Source organism: Hermetia illucens, chromosome 4, assembly GCF_905115235.1.
Source record: "Hermetia illucens chromosome 4, iHerIll2.2.curated.20191125, whole genome shotgun sequence".
In the NCBI taxonomy this organism is placed as follows: domain Eukaryota; kingdom Metazoa; phylum Arthropoda; class Insecta; order Diptera; family Stratiomyidae; genus Hermetia; species Hermetia illucens.
Window position 1 is genome coordinate 121342416 of NC_051852.1, and position 17116 is coordinate 121359531.

At 41.9% G+C, this 17116-nt stretch overlaps 1 protein-coding gene across 3 annotated transcripts in view; it reads right to left on the reverse strand.

Moving 5' to 3' along the window:
• Positions 1 to 362: 362 nt before the first annotated feature.
• LOC119654478 (long-chain fatty acid transport protein 4) overlaps positions 363 to 17116 on the reverse strand; it is a 44572-nt gene continuing 27818 nt past the window's right edge. For 2 of the 3 annotated variants that reach the window (XM_038059897.1, XM_038059898.1), the window contains 8 exons: positions 14376 to 14620; positions 13927 to 14315; positions 13717 to 13818; positions 13435 to 13585; positions 1554 to 1948; positions 1221 to 1438; positions 887 to 1108; positions 363 to 822 (listed from right to left, as the gene is read on the reverse strand). In XM_038059897.1, the coding sequence (XP_037915825.1) occupies positions 517 to 822; positions 887 to 1108; positions 1221 to 1438; positions 1554 to 1948; positions 13435 to 13585; positions 13717 to 13818; positions 13927 to 14315; positions 14376 to 14572 (1980 nt within the window). In that variant the 5' untranslated portion in view covers positions 14573 to 14620 and the 3' untranslated portion in view covers positions 363 to 516. Of the gene's footprint in view, positions 823 to 886; positions 1109 to 1220; positions 1439 to 1553; positions 1949 to 13434; positions 13586 to 13716; positions 13819 to 13926; positions 14316 to 14375; positions 14621 to 17116 lie in introns of those variants that run through there. The other variant, XM_038059899.1, reaches the window with a different exon arrangement.

Genomic DNA, 17116 nt, shown 5'->3' on the forward strand with positions numbered 1-17116 from the left:
TTGTCAAGAATGCGTTCAAAAATCTTCATGGTATGGGAAAGCACCGGATCGGACGGTAATTTGAACATTCTGCTGGACTACCTTTCTTTTTCCATATTGGAACAGTGGTACTTTCTTGCCAGTCAGATGGTGTTCTTCCTTCCTGAATAACCCGATTAAAGAATTCATTCAGCCACGGTGTTGGGTCCCAGCTCTTTGCTTTCCAGAGCTCAGATGCGATGTCGTCAGGTCCTGTTGCTTTCCCCGATTTCATTTGTTTTATTGCCTCCTCGACTTCAGTTGCGCTGACTGGTGGAACTGCTCCAAATGTCGGCAATGATTGTGGAGGCTCCCTTGTACCCATCAATGGAAAAACGTTCAAAAAGGGTAAAACAAATCTCAGTTTCATTTATTCATTCAACAATAACTCTGAATCATATAACAGTTCTACAAACCCAACAAAATTTGTCCACATTGTTATCACTGCTTCAAATATTCATATATTTGTAAAAAAACCTATCTACAGTAACTAGATACTTAAAGCCCAGCACGACCATTCATGACATCATCATAATCCTTTGGAGTAAATGGACGGTACATTCCTTTGTCTAGGAAGTAAATTGGATCTTTGATTTTGTAGATATTAAACCCTTCACTTTGGAGATCTCTTTTCTTCAGTTTGAATGTTCCTGTCATGGGTAGCTCAGGAAGAACGCGAACGAAAAGTGGCCGCGAATATGGAGGTAAACTTCCTCGAACTCCAATCGAGAAGCTGTCTATATCGAGGGTTTTATCTGCATCAACTACAGCTGCCATACCAGCTTTACCTTCAACATAAGGAATCTGTAAAACGAAAGGTAATTCATTGATTTCAGACTTTTTTTTGAATTCAAGAATGTTAGCCTACCTCAACTCCATATACAACCGAATCCTTGAGGGATAAGATGTTAGTTATGACTGCCTCAACTTCAGAGGTGGAGACGTTCTCACCCCTCCATCGGAATGTGTCGCCAGTTCTGTCTTTGAAGTAAAAGTATCCTAAGATGTCTCGTACTAAAATATCTCCTGAATTGAAATACATGTCACCATCTTTGAATACATTCTGAATAACTTTCTTCTCGGAGGCTTTCTGTAAGTGTTTTACAGTGAAAAGGTTTTTGAATAAAATTTCTCACTTAGATATTATCAAAGATACGATAAATGTAGACAAGTAACCAAACCAATAAAAACAGTTGTCCTACCTTATCTGCATACCCACTGAAGGCACTGGAACTTATTCTGGGATTGATTTTGCCAATGAAAACGCCTGGTTCCCCTGGTTTACAAGCGATGCATTTACCGTCCTCCCCTCGGATTGGCTCTCCTGTTTCTTCATCGCATTTGATCAAGGTAACCGGATATAATTTTCCTGCAGCCAAGGGGACGAATCCGATGGCTCCAATTTGATTGTCAAAGTTAGCTGGAAGGAATATGGAATGTTTAATTTTCTGATGACTGGTTAGTTAAAGAAACGAAAAAAGGAATTGAATTGATTTTTCTTTTCGTGCCATATTCAATAAAAAAATTGCAATCACCTAAATTTGAATTTCCCTCGGTTGCGCCATACAACTCTCCAATTTCTTCTATGTTGAACCTAGACACGAATTGATGCCAAATTTGTGGTCGCAGACCATTTCCGAACATTAGTCTAACTTTATGCTGAGTGTCCACTGGCTTATGGGGCACAGCCAGCAAATATCTACACAATTCTCCAATGTATTGTGCCACAGAACAGTTATACTTTATACAATCAGCCCAGAAATTCGATGCAGAGAATTTTTTTCTCAAGGCCATTGTTGTTCCGCGTAGCAGGACATTCCCAACTCCAAGCATACCACCGGCTGTGTGGTAAATTGGCAATGGATTGTAAATGACATCATCTTCACGCATCGCCAACATTTCAGATGCTCCCATACACATGAACATGTATCTGAAAGATAGTTAGAATATTATAATTAAAGTTTAGGGACAGAAGAATCAATAGAGCACGATAACAAATTGGTGTTTTCCAGTTGTATATGAAGTAATTTCAGCACGGAAATTAAACCCCTTAGGCTATACAGATTATCTCAACTGCATAGTGAAAGCTAAAGCAACCTTTTGTGTAAAATCTTATTAAAATCGGTTTAAATCCATCAGTATGTCTACCTTTTTTCCAAAGGTGGAAATCTTCCAAAGGCACTGGTACACATGTGCCAGCGTGTAGGATTTATACCCACTAAAACCACCTCCTAACTTCTGTCTTCTTAACCGGGGAACCACCGCAAAGTATACTGTCGCGGGGACATGGCTCTAGCCACTTTCTTCGGCCGACGATTGCATTCGCAACCGCGCCTTTCTCGCCTCCTCTATATTTTTCAACATGCACTGAGACCGCCTCAGCATTTCATTAACTGCACTCCAGGTCTGCTGACACGCAAGCATTGTCCCAGTTAGACTTTGGGGTGCTACCGTTCTTCCCAATGTCTCTTATAGACTCTCCCTTTCCTCTGCGAATCCAAGACAATAGAAAAATATGCTCCGGGACCTCCGGAATACCGTCACAGCTGGGTGAGCTGTCCAGTTCAAATCTATAAAGGTATTTATTATGTCCTGGGAGAAACTGCGTGATATCAGAGTTTATTTCATCATACTTTCTTTACGGTCACACTTTGGCGTTGGGAATCAATCTGGGGGCCCATCGCCACTTTGCAGTCCGTTCCCACCGTTATTGCACAGGATATTCTTAGGGCGGTCATTCTGTAAACCACGGTTATCTTTTGAGCATTGCATGTGGTATGCAAATTAACTTTGCGTAGATCAGTATAAAGCTCACTACTCTAGCTATAAGCAGGCTACAGGTCCATTGTCAGGGCCGTGCTAACATTCGACGCCTTGGTGCAAATATGTTGTAAATGCTGCTTGAAATTCGGTCTCGCATCTATCATCACTCCAAGGTATTGCTGGTTTTGAAGTGATGATATGCTTCCACATTCTGATACGGGTAGTAGTTTCTTTACGCCGCTTTGTGATAAGCACGGCGCTTTTTTCTCCTTCGTAAGTGTAAGACCTGCATCTTTCAGCCATTTCTTTATAGCAGTGCCTCCTTCGGATGAATACCATTCCACATTTAGAGGCAAAAATAATCACCGCTATATGTAACCCACTATTGTGGCCTCGCTAGCAACTGGGATCTTGAGGACATCATTATGTACGATGTTCCACAGAAAGCGGGCGGTTCTGAAGGCAAGGTATGAATTCTCTGTGTCAATTGTCTGTGTCATACCAAAGCTTTCTACCTGTGAAAGAGCTGTGGACAAGTTGGGTACACCAAACCTTATAAGGTAACTGGCCAAGTTGAATGCATTTTGCACGTCAAAAGTAGGAGGGCATACATGCACAATGTGGGGTATCAAATGAAAGGTCCCGATTAATACTTTTCAATGCTACCTCAGTTCTGAAATTCAATGCAAAAGGCCAAAATGCGGAAGCTGGAAAGTGATCATTTCATTCGCGGACCCATTTTTAGAATCTGCCCACACAGTGCCTAGGCATCGAAATACCCTCCACATTGATATTTGATCAAATGAATTTAATGATGATTAATAGCCAAACCCCCCTTAAATTCATCCTATGCAGTAATGAAGGGTATAATATAAAGCATGCTCCTACCAAGTTTGGTGAAAGTCGCTATTATTAACAAAGTTGTCGCTTCAGTGTGCATTCTAACACTTTGAACGTCAGTATTACGCTCAAGTGAGTATCCTGACATAATATATGCATAAATTACGTACAAATGACACAAATGTCCACTCAAATATTTTTATACAAGAAATACACAAAAACTTTCATACCTGGAGCGTCCAACTTCCTGTTTCCCGATTTGTTTTGGGTTTTTTCAGCGGGATGTTTCTCAGAATGGCGTTGCATTTAAGTGTGCGTTTTTCCTCCACCCTCTCTACACATCATGAATCGTAAAGTACTAATTGATACCCTTTTATATGCTGTGTGGGGAGTTCCCTTAAACTTAACGTAGGGGTTCACGGTTCCAACCTTATCACGAAATTTTGTGTCAATAGATGCAACCGTTTCTGAGAAAAATGCGAGTGACTGACATTCAGACAGGTGGACAGACGGCGTTAATGCTGAAAATAGCGAAGACAAAGACGTGTTTTCAAAACTAGGGGTGATGATTTCGATACTGATGAGGTTTGTAAGTCCCCGGCATAGCGACACCAACGTCCTCAAAATCAGTACCCCGGTAATAAATCGGACTAGAGGTAATAACTCAGCAGTGGATCGCCTTCGAGACGAAAAAGAAATACCAGAGGCCCCAAACGACATAGGTAAGGAAACTAATAGAGAATTTCGAAAGAATACCCCCCCCCCAACTTCAAAGCGCAAGAAGGGAAAAAACGGTACAGTCAGCAGTGAAAGTCTACCGAACCATCTGGAAAAATGCAAAAGTGTTTTTCCTGAGACTAAAGTAGTGGAAAAAAGAAAACCGCAAAAGACATCGCAGCCAGATGCGCCGATTATAATAACAGCAGGCGAGCTGACATACGCCCATCCTGGACTTGGGTGAACACGTGAACCGGATGAGATGTATGCAGAAAGACGGTTGAATAACTCTTCGAGCTCAGGCCTGGAGAGAGTAGGTCTCATGATTTTGGCAATTATTATAAATCGAGTTATCACTGGACAAAACAGTGACCTAAAAGACAATGGTGATTGAATGGAAGAACTTAGATAACTTCAAAAAAGCAGAGATCTGCGAGGCGTTAAAAACTCATCTCGGGCTGGATTCGACCCTTGAGTTCAATATGATAAGGTCACGTAATACATATGGTATTGTTTAGGCGGCTACAACAGTGATAGGTTTCATCATTTCATTTCATCTTTTTGTAAATAAATTCCCTACAGCTGAATTTAAACCATTGCCAAGGAGCCAGGCCTTATCAATCAAAACATGCTTGAAAAAAAAATTGATGTTTCCATCGTTTGCAAATATTATTAAGGTCTCCACAATGGTGGAGGAACCTAGCAACAGCTTAGAAGATCTTAGCTTAGATTCACACGAGTTAAGGTAGCCGGCATTTTCATATTTAACTGCTACGCTGCGACAAGTCTGACGTTAAATGAATTCGTATTGTTGGTGGAAAAATTAGTTTCTGTTGCAGGCCCTTACAACCCAATAATAATAGCTGACGATTTTAACGTTTGGCCTGAAGAGTGGGATCGTCGCGAAGCAAATGCAAAAGGCCGCGATTCGCTCGATGCTGCCTTACTTCTGAATGTCGTTCTTGCAAATAACGGCGGCGTCAATGCTTTTCGGAGACGGAATATGGGATCGGTGGCAGATCTTAGCACGGCACGTTATCTAAAGATATCCAACGGCAGATGAGTGAGGAATAAACGCATAGCGACCATGAGGCAATTATTTTTGAGATGGAGCGTAGGACAGGAGCAACTAGGGCCTAACGAAATTCCTAAGAGGAAACGGAGTATATGTATGTTCTTTTTAACTGACCGAGGTTCGCCGCACCCGGGCGCAATTGTTCCCCGAGAATATTGTAGACCACATGCTAGCCTCTGAAACAACTTGGATAGGCAGACAGACAGACTATGGATTTTGACTCTCGAAGGAGTCGTACACTTTGAATTTATCCGCGACTTTAAGCAATCATGTCACGAGCGGGCACGGACTTTGGAGGCACCATCACATTGATGTTTACCCAGGAAAAAAATCTCATCCACTTCGTTGGAAAGGCTGCGTCCAGTGTCTAGGGCCCTATAGTAACAGAAATGTGAAACTCTAATTATTTCAACGCAAAAGGAAGTCTTAGTTGAAAGAAACTGTAGCCGGAACGAAGAATAGCTAGTGATGTGAATGCAACTGATCTAATACCGATATGCAGAAACGGATCCATGTCGACCGGAATGCACTGCAAAGAAAACAGAGCTTCTGGGGTTGCTGTACCACCAGGAGTTGCAATATCCACGGATGAACGCGAGGAACCGGAACTTTCGACGGAAAATGCGAATAAACCGGTAACTCCAAGCAGACCCATACTGGTCGTAGCAGACTCTTCAGTAAGCGGTGGTTTTCGGATGTTATTTATGTCTGCAAACGAGACGGCTATCTGGAAGCATATGCAGAGCTAGGTGGCCTTGTGACGCCTTAATAGGTTGTGGTGCGATCGCTCAATATATTTCCTGGGAAAGTAACAAATGCAATCAGAGAGGGGAGAAACTAGTTGATTTCATAACTTCGGCTGTGTACATGGGGTGTGTCCAAAAGTTCGACGGACCAGAGGTAAGTGAAGTCGTTAATTAATTTGTACTTCAAAAATATTAAGGTTAATTAGAGACTGGCGAGTGCTGAACGAAATGTTAGTATCACACTACTGTACCTTAGAATTTAGTTTGATTATCATCATCATCATCATCAACGGCACAACAACCGGTATCCAGTCTAGGCCTGCCTTAATAAGGAACTCCAGACATCCCGGTTTTGCGCTGAGGTCCACCAATTCGATATCCCTAAAAGCTGTCTGGCGTCCTGACCTACGCCATCGCTCCATCTTAGGCAGGGTCTGCCTCGTCTTCTTTTTCTACCATAGATATTGCCCTTATAGACTTTCCGGGTGGGATCATCCTCATCCATACGGATAAAGTGACCCGCCCACCGTAACCTATTGAGCCGGATTTTGTCCACAACCGGACGGTCATGGTATCGTTCATAGATTTCGGCATTGTGTAGGCTACGAAATCGTCCATCCTCATTGTCCCCCCTACATGAGTTTGATTATTCCGGGCGAATATTTGGTAATAAAAAGACGAAATCATAGGAAAGCGGATTGGGCAAAGTTCAATCAAATCAGGTAAATCGGTTTCTGGAGGAACTGAAAGCTCAGGAAACAACTAGACCGCTTCTCAAGTGGCGCTTTTAAAATCAATAAGAATGAAGACAAGTTAAACGTCAGGAACTTAGATCGTGAATATAAGAGGCAGATTAAGCAGAGTCCTTAAGCGAGATGGGTCGGCCAAGAAGGACTCCTTAGAGAACCGGATGAAATGTTCGCGAACTCGAGAAGTCAGGGCGGACTCTCTTGGGAGTATACAATCTGAGATAATAGATAATAGAAGTCACTAGGAGAGAATCAGCGGACACTGCGAGAGTGGTGTTTACAAATAAAGAAGAAGAAGAAGCATATAATTCCTTGCGTCACAGTAGTTGGCATGAATCATATCCATCCAGCGAACATAAAGCACCTAGGGCGCCTTCAGGCAAATACTTTCTTCTCGGTAAGGTTAAGGTTTCATACCTAAAGAATTTCAAACAAATCGGGTCACCATTCTCGCTGAAATGTTTGGAGAGGTCAGGTCACATTCACGAGAAAGTATTTAAGCCTTTAAATGAAAACCAACTCGTGGACATTTTTGCGAGTTTGTTCATTCCTTAGTTTCAAAGAAAAAGGACGCAACTCTGAAAGATGAGTATGCAATGGAAGTGTTCGCGGACACTGAAAAGGTTTTTGACTTTTCACTTTTCCTTCTGATATCGCCGGAAAGCATGACAAGAATAATAATTTAGCTAAGTGGACTATGCTACGCTATCGTAGAGATTGCTGTGTACTAGTAGAAGTTGATCTTTTCTTGACCACGGAAGCAAAGAAGGATTCCCCAAGGAATTGTGCTAATTCTGTGGAGAATGTTAATCGGGTTATTGCTGTGTGAAATATAAAAATTGCCAATATACGCCCAAAGCTATATGCAAATATGGTGGCTGTTGACCTAAAATCGAACGGTCTTTAGATACATACAATGCATCCTTCAGTGTCAGTTACTGTCTTAACCATGAGCTTTTTGGAATATCTAAATAGAGCAAAGATGGTATTATTAACAAAGAGGAGGAAACCGAATGGCAATCGTTTTCTAAAGATCCCCCATCTCAACCCTTTAGAGTGAAGTTTAACATTCACTAGAAGTCTACTTTCGATCAAATCAGGCGAAATAGTGCAGTGTTATAACCAGCAGAATTTCTGCCAAAAAGAGCCCAATTATATCTAGGTGGGCTACATGTATAGAATACCATCATCGTGGGAGATACTGAAAATTAAGTTAAAATCCATCGAAAGAGGAAGTCCAATCTAGAGTTGAAAGATTTATACGGTAGTATAAGCCTTATCAGGTGACCGCAGTGGACAATTTCGTACGGTAAAGTATTGAAGGTGTTAAATCATTAAGCTGAAGTAAGAACTTGAAGGTAAGAGGTAACCGTAAAACGTTAGAACCAAGAAAAACCCATCATTTGGGAAGATATCCTGGTTGCATCTAAACACCAATTTATTGAACTTCATGATCGGAAGTAAAGTACGGCAAAAAAGCCAATAGAAGAAAAGAGGCTATTGCCAGGTTCGTTGTTGAATCAGGGGAAACTGTTTCTAAAGAGGTGCCACGCATAGCTGCAATTAATCCACTTTGCAGCAGAAAAGGGCAAGAAGGTGTGGAACACCGGCTTATTACAGTTAAGATTAAAGGTTCGGAATATAGAAAAGCACTGAATCACCCAACTAAATCGGGTGGCCTGCTAAACCTTTCGGAAGCCGAATGTCGACTTGGTCGTAATTTGGGAAACATATTGGAAATGTTGAAAAAGCCATTTCAAGCAAGCAGGGCACTCCCGAATCTGGTTTTCTAGGGGTGAAAATAGGCGGCAACTACATTCAACTGATAAGTTCCTTGTAGTGCAACATTGGAGCAATATAAGGAGGTGTTGAACAGTGTAGTGTTGGAGTTTAGAGGCCATAACTATTAAATGATCGTAGGCGAATTCGGCGAATGAGCTGTGGGGTTGTGATAGCTGACTGATGCCACCAAGAAGCAATTCCTACTCAAAATCTTTGCGGAGCTAGATATAATCTCCGATCCTTGTCGAAGGACCGGCTTAGATTCAGTTGTGTTGGGGATGGTCTAGTAAGAGAATAAACATTACACCCTGATCGACCGTTAGGAAATTTCGAAATTGGAGACCGTGAAAAAGCGGTCGTTGGAAAAGGGGTACCCCCTTGCGTCTCAAAAGAATAACTGAGTGTGCAACGTAGCGTTGCCGAGGTGGAGCAGGGAGCACATACAGGGAACTGCCCTACTAGTAGATCCAGAGAATCGAGACTTTATCAAAGTTTTAGAGTGAAGGTAAACAAGGAAGTTAGCCAGAGAAGTAAGTGGGACTGTTATGGAAAACTATACCTTGAGGTGTGTCCGGATAGCTGGGTGGTTAGAGCACAAGGCTGTCGTACGGAAGGCCGCGGTTCAAATCTCGCTGGTGGCAGTGGGATTTGTATAGTGATTTGACGTCGGATACCAGTCGACTCAGCTGTGAATGAGTACCTGAGTCAAATCAGGGTAATAATCTCGGGCGAGCGCAATGCTGACCACATTGCCTTCTACAGTCGACTGTAGTATACGGTTACGGTCTTGAATGAAGTGCTCTAACACACTTCAAGGTCCTGATCCAATATGGATTGTCGCGCCAACGATTATTATTATTATTATGCCTTGAGGTAGACAGGAAACAATATTGTTATGACCAGGCTACATAGACAAAATACACCCCAGGTAACATATCCAGGTTTTTTGTTCAGAGTACGTTACCAAAAAGGGTAGTGGCTAGCTTTTTTGGTAACGTACTGTTGGGGGTGTGAAGGCCTTCGGGAAATGCTGTGCTGTGGCAGTGTACAAGAGAAGCTACTAATACAATCAAGTCATAGTTTTAAAATGTCAAATTACACCTTGCGAAGGAAAATAGAGAAGCAGTCCTCATTACTAACAGCGGACAAAACAACACAGTAAATATTTGGCTTAGTAACGACGAGGTCGTCTCCAAATCAACGATTAAATACTTGGATGTGAAGACCGAATGCTGAGTTTCAAAGGGTATTTGGATTATGGGAAAAGAGGAGGCAATCAGAACTGGCTCATGTGTAGCAAAAATGATGGCCGACATCGAGTCGTAATAGCTCGTTGTTTACAGTCAGATTAATGCGATTCATCCTGTTATGGAAATCTTGTGTCAGTCCAGGAGAGGCTTTCCAAAGGTTACATTATGGTCGTGATGAGTTTACGCCTGATGCAAAAATGGCCTCTTATAGTTGTTAGGTTGAACACATGATTATAAATAAGAGTGTTAAGTACCATAACAACAACGGTGAGTTGTTGATTGTTGCAGCTTCCACGGCTTTGTTATAGGTAGTATGATTTTTGAGTACAAGCGAACCATAAGGTCAGTGCGATTTCACTCGACCAACAGCGTACAGACACTCAGGCTAGATGAAGCACCTCACCAGGTCCTTTAAATTTTCCTTTCGGTTGCATGAATTGGTAACACACCGTCAATGCATTCACTGCAGTAAAATTATTTGAAAATCTTAGGAACGACCATAAAGTGGAAGAAGGAGATGATGTGCCTGCCTATTCGAGTGCGATAACTGGTGAAATGTTGGAAAAATAATAAATAACACATCTTGGATTGAAGAACAACTCAATAGCTGACCCGCACAGAGCAGACTGCCTATAACTCTGGTTACTCCTATACTAACCTTATTAACACCACGACGATAATTGGGAAGCAGCGTGAGGAGTTTAAAGCCCGCTTCATCTCCTATTTATCCGTCAACAGATAAATTGGATAAGAAATTTGCGAAAAATTTACTGAAAATTACATGAGGTGAGGTCAAAATTAGTTAGGAAATTGGATAAAAAATTAGTTAATTAATGAGTGAGGAACTGCGTTGGAAATTGGCTAACAAATACTGGGGCTAAGAAATGCTGAGGGAAAAAATGTTTTGAAAAATAAAAAAGATGTGGACTAAATAAGGGTGAGACATTTATTTATTAATTGGCTTAACTGGCTAGGCTACCTAGGAAAAATGAGTTTAACTTAACTTCCAACTCCTAACCCATTTAAGGAAGCCGACAAGAATGGTCGGTGATCCGTTATTCTTCATTTAGGGGACAGTGGCAACCATAGTGATACGTCCATCCCAAATTGCACCCTGTGATAGAGTATCGGACAAAGCAGCCCGCTCACGTTGCATGGACTAGCATTCCTGAAGTGCTTGAATGAGTAGTTCCTACCCGCTAGTTGGCCTTCTATCTACGCCCTAGGTAGTAAGTAGCCTTGAGAAAATTTCTTGGTGATGAATGAACAGCGAGTGACACGATACCAAGAGTGGAACCGCCGACAGCTCTCCCTTCGGGACCTTGATCAAGAATGGTGTATTGGATGCGTTGTCCCTAGAGAGCCTTGATCTGTTCTTGAGATTTGGGATTGACTAAGCGTAGGCCAGGCTTAAGAAACCAAGAGCAGGGGCTTTGTTTTCTCATTCCTGACTATTGTCGATCGCGCCTTTGCGCTGGTATAAATTTTATGGAGAATAGGGAAACACTAACCGAGGAGATGTAAAGAAAGGAAAGAAACTGGCTGCGTTTGGGTCCCGTGTGGGTAGCAATAACTAAAATACGCGGTGAGACTTCAGGGTGCGCACGGTGAAACACCCAGGAAGTCTCATAAAGTGATATGACTGTAGGCGCGGAGACGGTAATTCCAGTGCTTTGCAGTGCTCCTGTCCCAAACAGAAAGGAAATCGTTGAAACTGGACAGATAGCTTTGGTCTTAAGCAGAGCTGGAGTCCAGGGGACTGCCTTTGTCCGAGGTGGAAATGAAAGTCATATTCGAAAATGCGCGACAGTTGTTAATTCGCAAACTTCTTTCAAGAAAATATCAGCAAGGGCGTGAAAAATGAGCTACTGGAACCGAAAGACCTACTGGATCGTATTTTCCTCTATAGGCACACATGAGCAACTGCAATGGATGCAAAAATAGCGGAAGTAGTCGTAATTCCTACTGGGAAAATCTACAGAAGACTTCATCCAGGGTGCAGAAGAAAAAAGTGACACAGGACGGGAAAAACAGTCACTGCGCCTACAATCTAGTCATATACGATGACGGAGCAACAAAAGAAAAGTTAAAAAGCGAAGGAGAAACAGAATGGCTCATTAAGCTGGAGCAAGGCTTTGCGCAACTCCTCCGGACGATGACTGTGGATAACAAATGAAGGCAGGCATCAAATTAACTCCGGAGATAACCGAAACGAGGACATTCTGTGAGGCGGTCATATTACTGGGAGAGAAGGCTGCAGCCTACATGTTCCTCGCAAACCTAAATTTTGAGTGCTTCGCAAAACAGAAAGAGTGGAAGTGAGCATCATACGTGAATACCCAGAGGCAATCGCACCCTAGAAGGAAGCAAATCGTGGAGTTGACAGGGAGGGGGAAGACGGGGCTCGTAGTTTTAAATATGAGGTCCAACAGGGTTTTCTTTAAGAGACATCTGTATTATAGTTTAAGTCTATAGATGCCAAGGCAGTGGGTTCGGAATCCTTTAGACTGGGGATTCTCTAGCTTATGTTTGAGTGAGAATCGAAAGTAAATGCAATTCACCGTCCTTTTTTTCATGTCAACTCAGCTAGCAATAGGTTCGGTTGCGCGGGCAATCCCTCTGTTGCGGGGTCAGAGGAAACCAGACTAGGATGAAAATCGATATTGCCTGTATGCATAAGCAGCATTTCTTGATGAAATGTAATATTAAAGCTGCACGTAATCACTGCGATTGGGACTATGTTTCCATTTAGTTTCGCTTATTTAAACTACCAATGCAACAAAGACATACCTAGTTTATTAGGTTCCAAAAGGGTATGTGTTCATTGCATTATAAATGGCTTTTAGAAACATAAAAAAATATCGCAGAATATACACCCAAACTTCTCTTTAATATTTCCAATTCGAAATATTAAAGAAAGCTTCTCTATAAAATTTAATTCTATAATGCTGTAATGAATGTGTGGTATGAATAGGCCATATCCTAGTGAAAGCGATCTAAATCTTCCATAAAAGTATCTGAATCATATTGCAATTTGTATCTACGAGTATTGTATGTCACTAACACTCCCCAAGTTGAGCATTAATTTATTTTGATAACCAACGACTCTCTCTCTCTCTTTCTCTTTTTCAGTGGATATAATTCGAGGACCGGCAAAAAGTATCTATTTTGGCGACCCAACATTTTCGATTAGCCCATTGTTGATAGTTTGCATCACGTTGCGCTTACGCTCAGAGACCACCTGTTTCCCAACGAATATATATACTTGGAGTATCTGCGCTAATATTTAATGACGTTCTGACGCAACAAAGCTTTCTTCCAAAGCTAACCAGCAATATGAGCGCGAATATGAAACGCGGTGCCTAAACTATGTATTTCCGTGGTCTGCAGGTCTCCATATTCATTCAAACACAATCAAAACACTTAATCAACTCTAATATGTATGTATGGATAAATGGAAGTAGTTTTTCTGGGTAAATTTATTAAGCGCTTACCGTAAGTGAGTAATAACAGCTGCTTTGGGCAAACCTGTTGTTCCTGATGTGTAAATATAAACCATCTTTTCTTTGGGTTTGCCAGCCAGAATATCTTCAGTAACGTCTCGGGTTTCATGTTTACTCAAGTCGAGGGTTAAATCAGTTGCACCTAGAAAAAATGTTTGCTTATATTTAAGTTGGTTAGGTACAAATGGACTTTACGTAAATATAAAAACATAGGTGGAAACTTGTGGTAACGAAACTGCGCTTTAATATATCAATAACTCTCACTACACTCACCCTCTAATAATGGAAATTTGGAACCATCATTTTGGTTCTCATCGTAAAATTGGAATACCGGAAGATCCTTTATTCTGTTTTGCCCCCTTATTTCTTTCAGAGCTAAAAGGTGGAAAGTATTAAAATCCGTCGTTAGTAAAGGTAAAGATAGACAAAGTAATAAGGATGATGGGAATTTGATCTCTCCTGTAAATTTGCACCAACACTCACCTTCCCCTAATTCAGCGCCGACTAGAACAGCCTTGGAGTCAGCTACCTTTATTGAGTGAGTAAGGGGGTCCTTACGCAGATTAGAATTCACCAGAGCTGTTACGACTCCGATTTTAGATAGTCCAAGCCATATCGCAGGATATTCAGGACGTGTTTCCATGAGCAAGGCAACAGTGTCACCACGTTTAAAACCCTTCGACTTGAAGTATGAAGCAATCTTATTACTGAAATTCTCGACATCTTGGAATGTTAGTTTTTTATCATCCATTATGAAGGCCGCTTTATTTGGATCCCGCTCAACCACCTCCCGGAAAAGTTGCGGAACTATTTTTCGTGCGCGTTCCCATTTTATTAGTTTGTAATTTAGCCTAATGAATCTTACAGCTGCGCTAGAAAGAATTTATTCATTTATGTACTTAAGTGGTGGCGAAGTGTGGGTTCAAACTTACGTGATGTCCCTGCGTAGTGTGACAGAAACGCAGTAGACTGTAGTAGGCCTATTGCCCGTTATTAAATATACTAAAGATGCTACGACTAGAGCTAATGCTAGAGGAGTGTTCCAGGCACAGATAATTGCGATGAAACCAACTAGGCAGGTTCCAACCAATGTTAGGTTCCTTTTCCTGAAGTCGAGTTCCAGCAACATAATTGCACTTTTTTGATATGAACTTATTCAGTAAGATACATTTGATATCTGAAAGATAGATAAAAATAATTGTAGTCAATATCTTTTATAATATAAAAGTAAATTTAACGTAATTTAATTCATATTAGGGGTTGTAAAATTTGCGGTGCGTAGGCGTGGTAGACGAGTTGACACATATGCAGTGATGACCACGGCTTATGGTTTCGTCCAGAGCAAAGGCAACTCATTAGACGCTGCCTCACGAAACTGAACCAAAAAAACACTGGGACCAACTTGCTGCTCATAATTCAACCAACTTACCGCCCGTAATATAATTGAAAATTGTATACGTTGTCAAAATTGGCAACCATGCTGAGACAATTCTGTTCACAGGACCTTGTTGCGGTCAACTTACAATACCAGGTTAATGGTAAGAGGAGAAACGTTCTAGTTGCCTCTGCCTACTTACCCTATGATTCTTTGTGCCCTCTGTCGACGCAGAACTAAGGGATCTGGTAGTGTATGCAGAATCAAGTGGCCTTGAACTTTTGATAGGTTGTCATGCGAACGCTCAGCATATTTATTGGGGCAGTAGCAAATGGAATCCTAGAGGAGAGAAGCTGTTTGATTTTATCACTCCAGCTAGTCTGATCACCGCGAACGTAGGGTGCACCCCTACGTTCGTGGGGCCAAGAAGAAGTGAAGTAATTGACCCAACAATCTGCACTTCAAAGTTGTTAGAGTTGATTAGAAACTGGCGAGTACTAGATGAAGTCACCCTCTCAGATCACCGTTACTTAGAATTTAGTCTGACTATTATAGACGAACAGCTTGTAATACAAAGACGAAATCCTAGCAAAACGGATTGGACAAAGTTCAATGAATTTCCTGGCGACAAAGTTGAGCTCCCTAGGCGACTAAAGACTCCTTTGGCGATAGAAGATCAATTGAAAACTCTGAATCGCACACTTTTAGAGTGCCTTCACGAGGCTTGTCCTATTTCCCGAGGTCAAAGTGGTAAAACGGTTCCATGGTGGAACTGACTCAGGAAATCAACCAGACGACTTCTAAATCGTGCTTGCAAAAGCAATACTTAAAGATGAAGACTGGCTAAACTTCCGGAACTCACAGCGTGAATATAAGAGACTCGTCAAACTAAAACTATTCTAATCCAAACAACTTCAGACGAATCAGCCTAACATCATTTTCGCTGAAATGTCTGGAGAGACTGGTTGAGCGTCACATTCGGGAGAAGGCGCTAAAGTCGCATACCCTAAATGAAAACCAACAGGCTTACCAACGTGGAGGGTCTGCTCTTCATTCTTTCTTTCAAAGATAGAGGATGTAACTCTGAAGGGTGAGTACGCGATGGGGTGTTCGTGCATATTGAAGGGGTTTTTGACTGTGGGCCCTTCCAAAAGCTCTGTGATGCCGCCAGAGAGCATGGTGTTGACGAAACTCTAATAAAGTGGATCTACGCTTTGCTAACGCAAAGATTGTTGTGTGCTGAAGTGGGTGTTGATAGCTACTTAACAACGGAAGCGACGAAAGGTTGCCCTCAAGGAGGTGTGCTATCGCCACTTCTGTGGACTATGCTGATCAACTCACTACTATGCGAACTACAAAATCTGCCAATACACGTTCAAGCTTATGCGGAAGACGTGGCTGTACTGGCTGTTGGTCGAGATCTCGGAATGGTGTGTAGAAATACAGAACGCGCCGTTGATTTGATTAACAGTTGGTGTGTCAAACATGGACTTTCATTAAATCCAAATAAAACCACAATGGTATTATTTCCAAAAGGAGGAAACTGAATGGGCTTTGCCTTCCAGAGATGAAAGGTATAACCCTTCAACTCTCCGAATAAGTGAAATATCTGGGAGTTATTCTAGACAAGAAGCTTCTTTGGAACAAACATGTAGAGGTAAAGATGAAACGAGCTCTCACAGCTTATGGACTGTGTAGGCGGACCTTTGCCTCGACATGGGGACTTAAGCCTCAGGTAGTAATGTGGATATATGCTGCTATCATTAGGCCGATGTTCGCTTATGCATCCGTAGTGTGGTGGGTTAAGGTGAAACAGAAGAGTTTTCGCTGTAAACTATCCACACTGCAAAGAACTGTGTGTCTGGGTACCGCCGGTGCCATGAGCACCACAAACGGCGCAGCTCTGAATGCGTTACTTAATTCGCAGCCCTTGGATGTGTTTATTCAGAGCACTGCAATGAGAGCGGCTCATAGACTAATTCGATTAGATTTATGGGAAAATAATGGACCTGGGGGGCACAAAGCATTGGATGAGGCATTGGGAAAACTGAATCTAGTTTTCGCGATGCCTTCCGATTCTCAGATCCCCATACATCTGTTTGGTAGAAGATATCATGTTATCTTGAAACGGAGAGAAAACTGGGACGAACCAGAAGAATGCCTGTCAGGATATACTGACGCCTTCTACACCGATGGCTCAAAGACAGAAAATGGTTCTGGAGCAGGAGTCTACCTCTCGAATAAAAACGAGAAGTGGGCTTTTCCTTTGGGACAATACACAACGGTCTTTCATGCTGA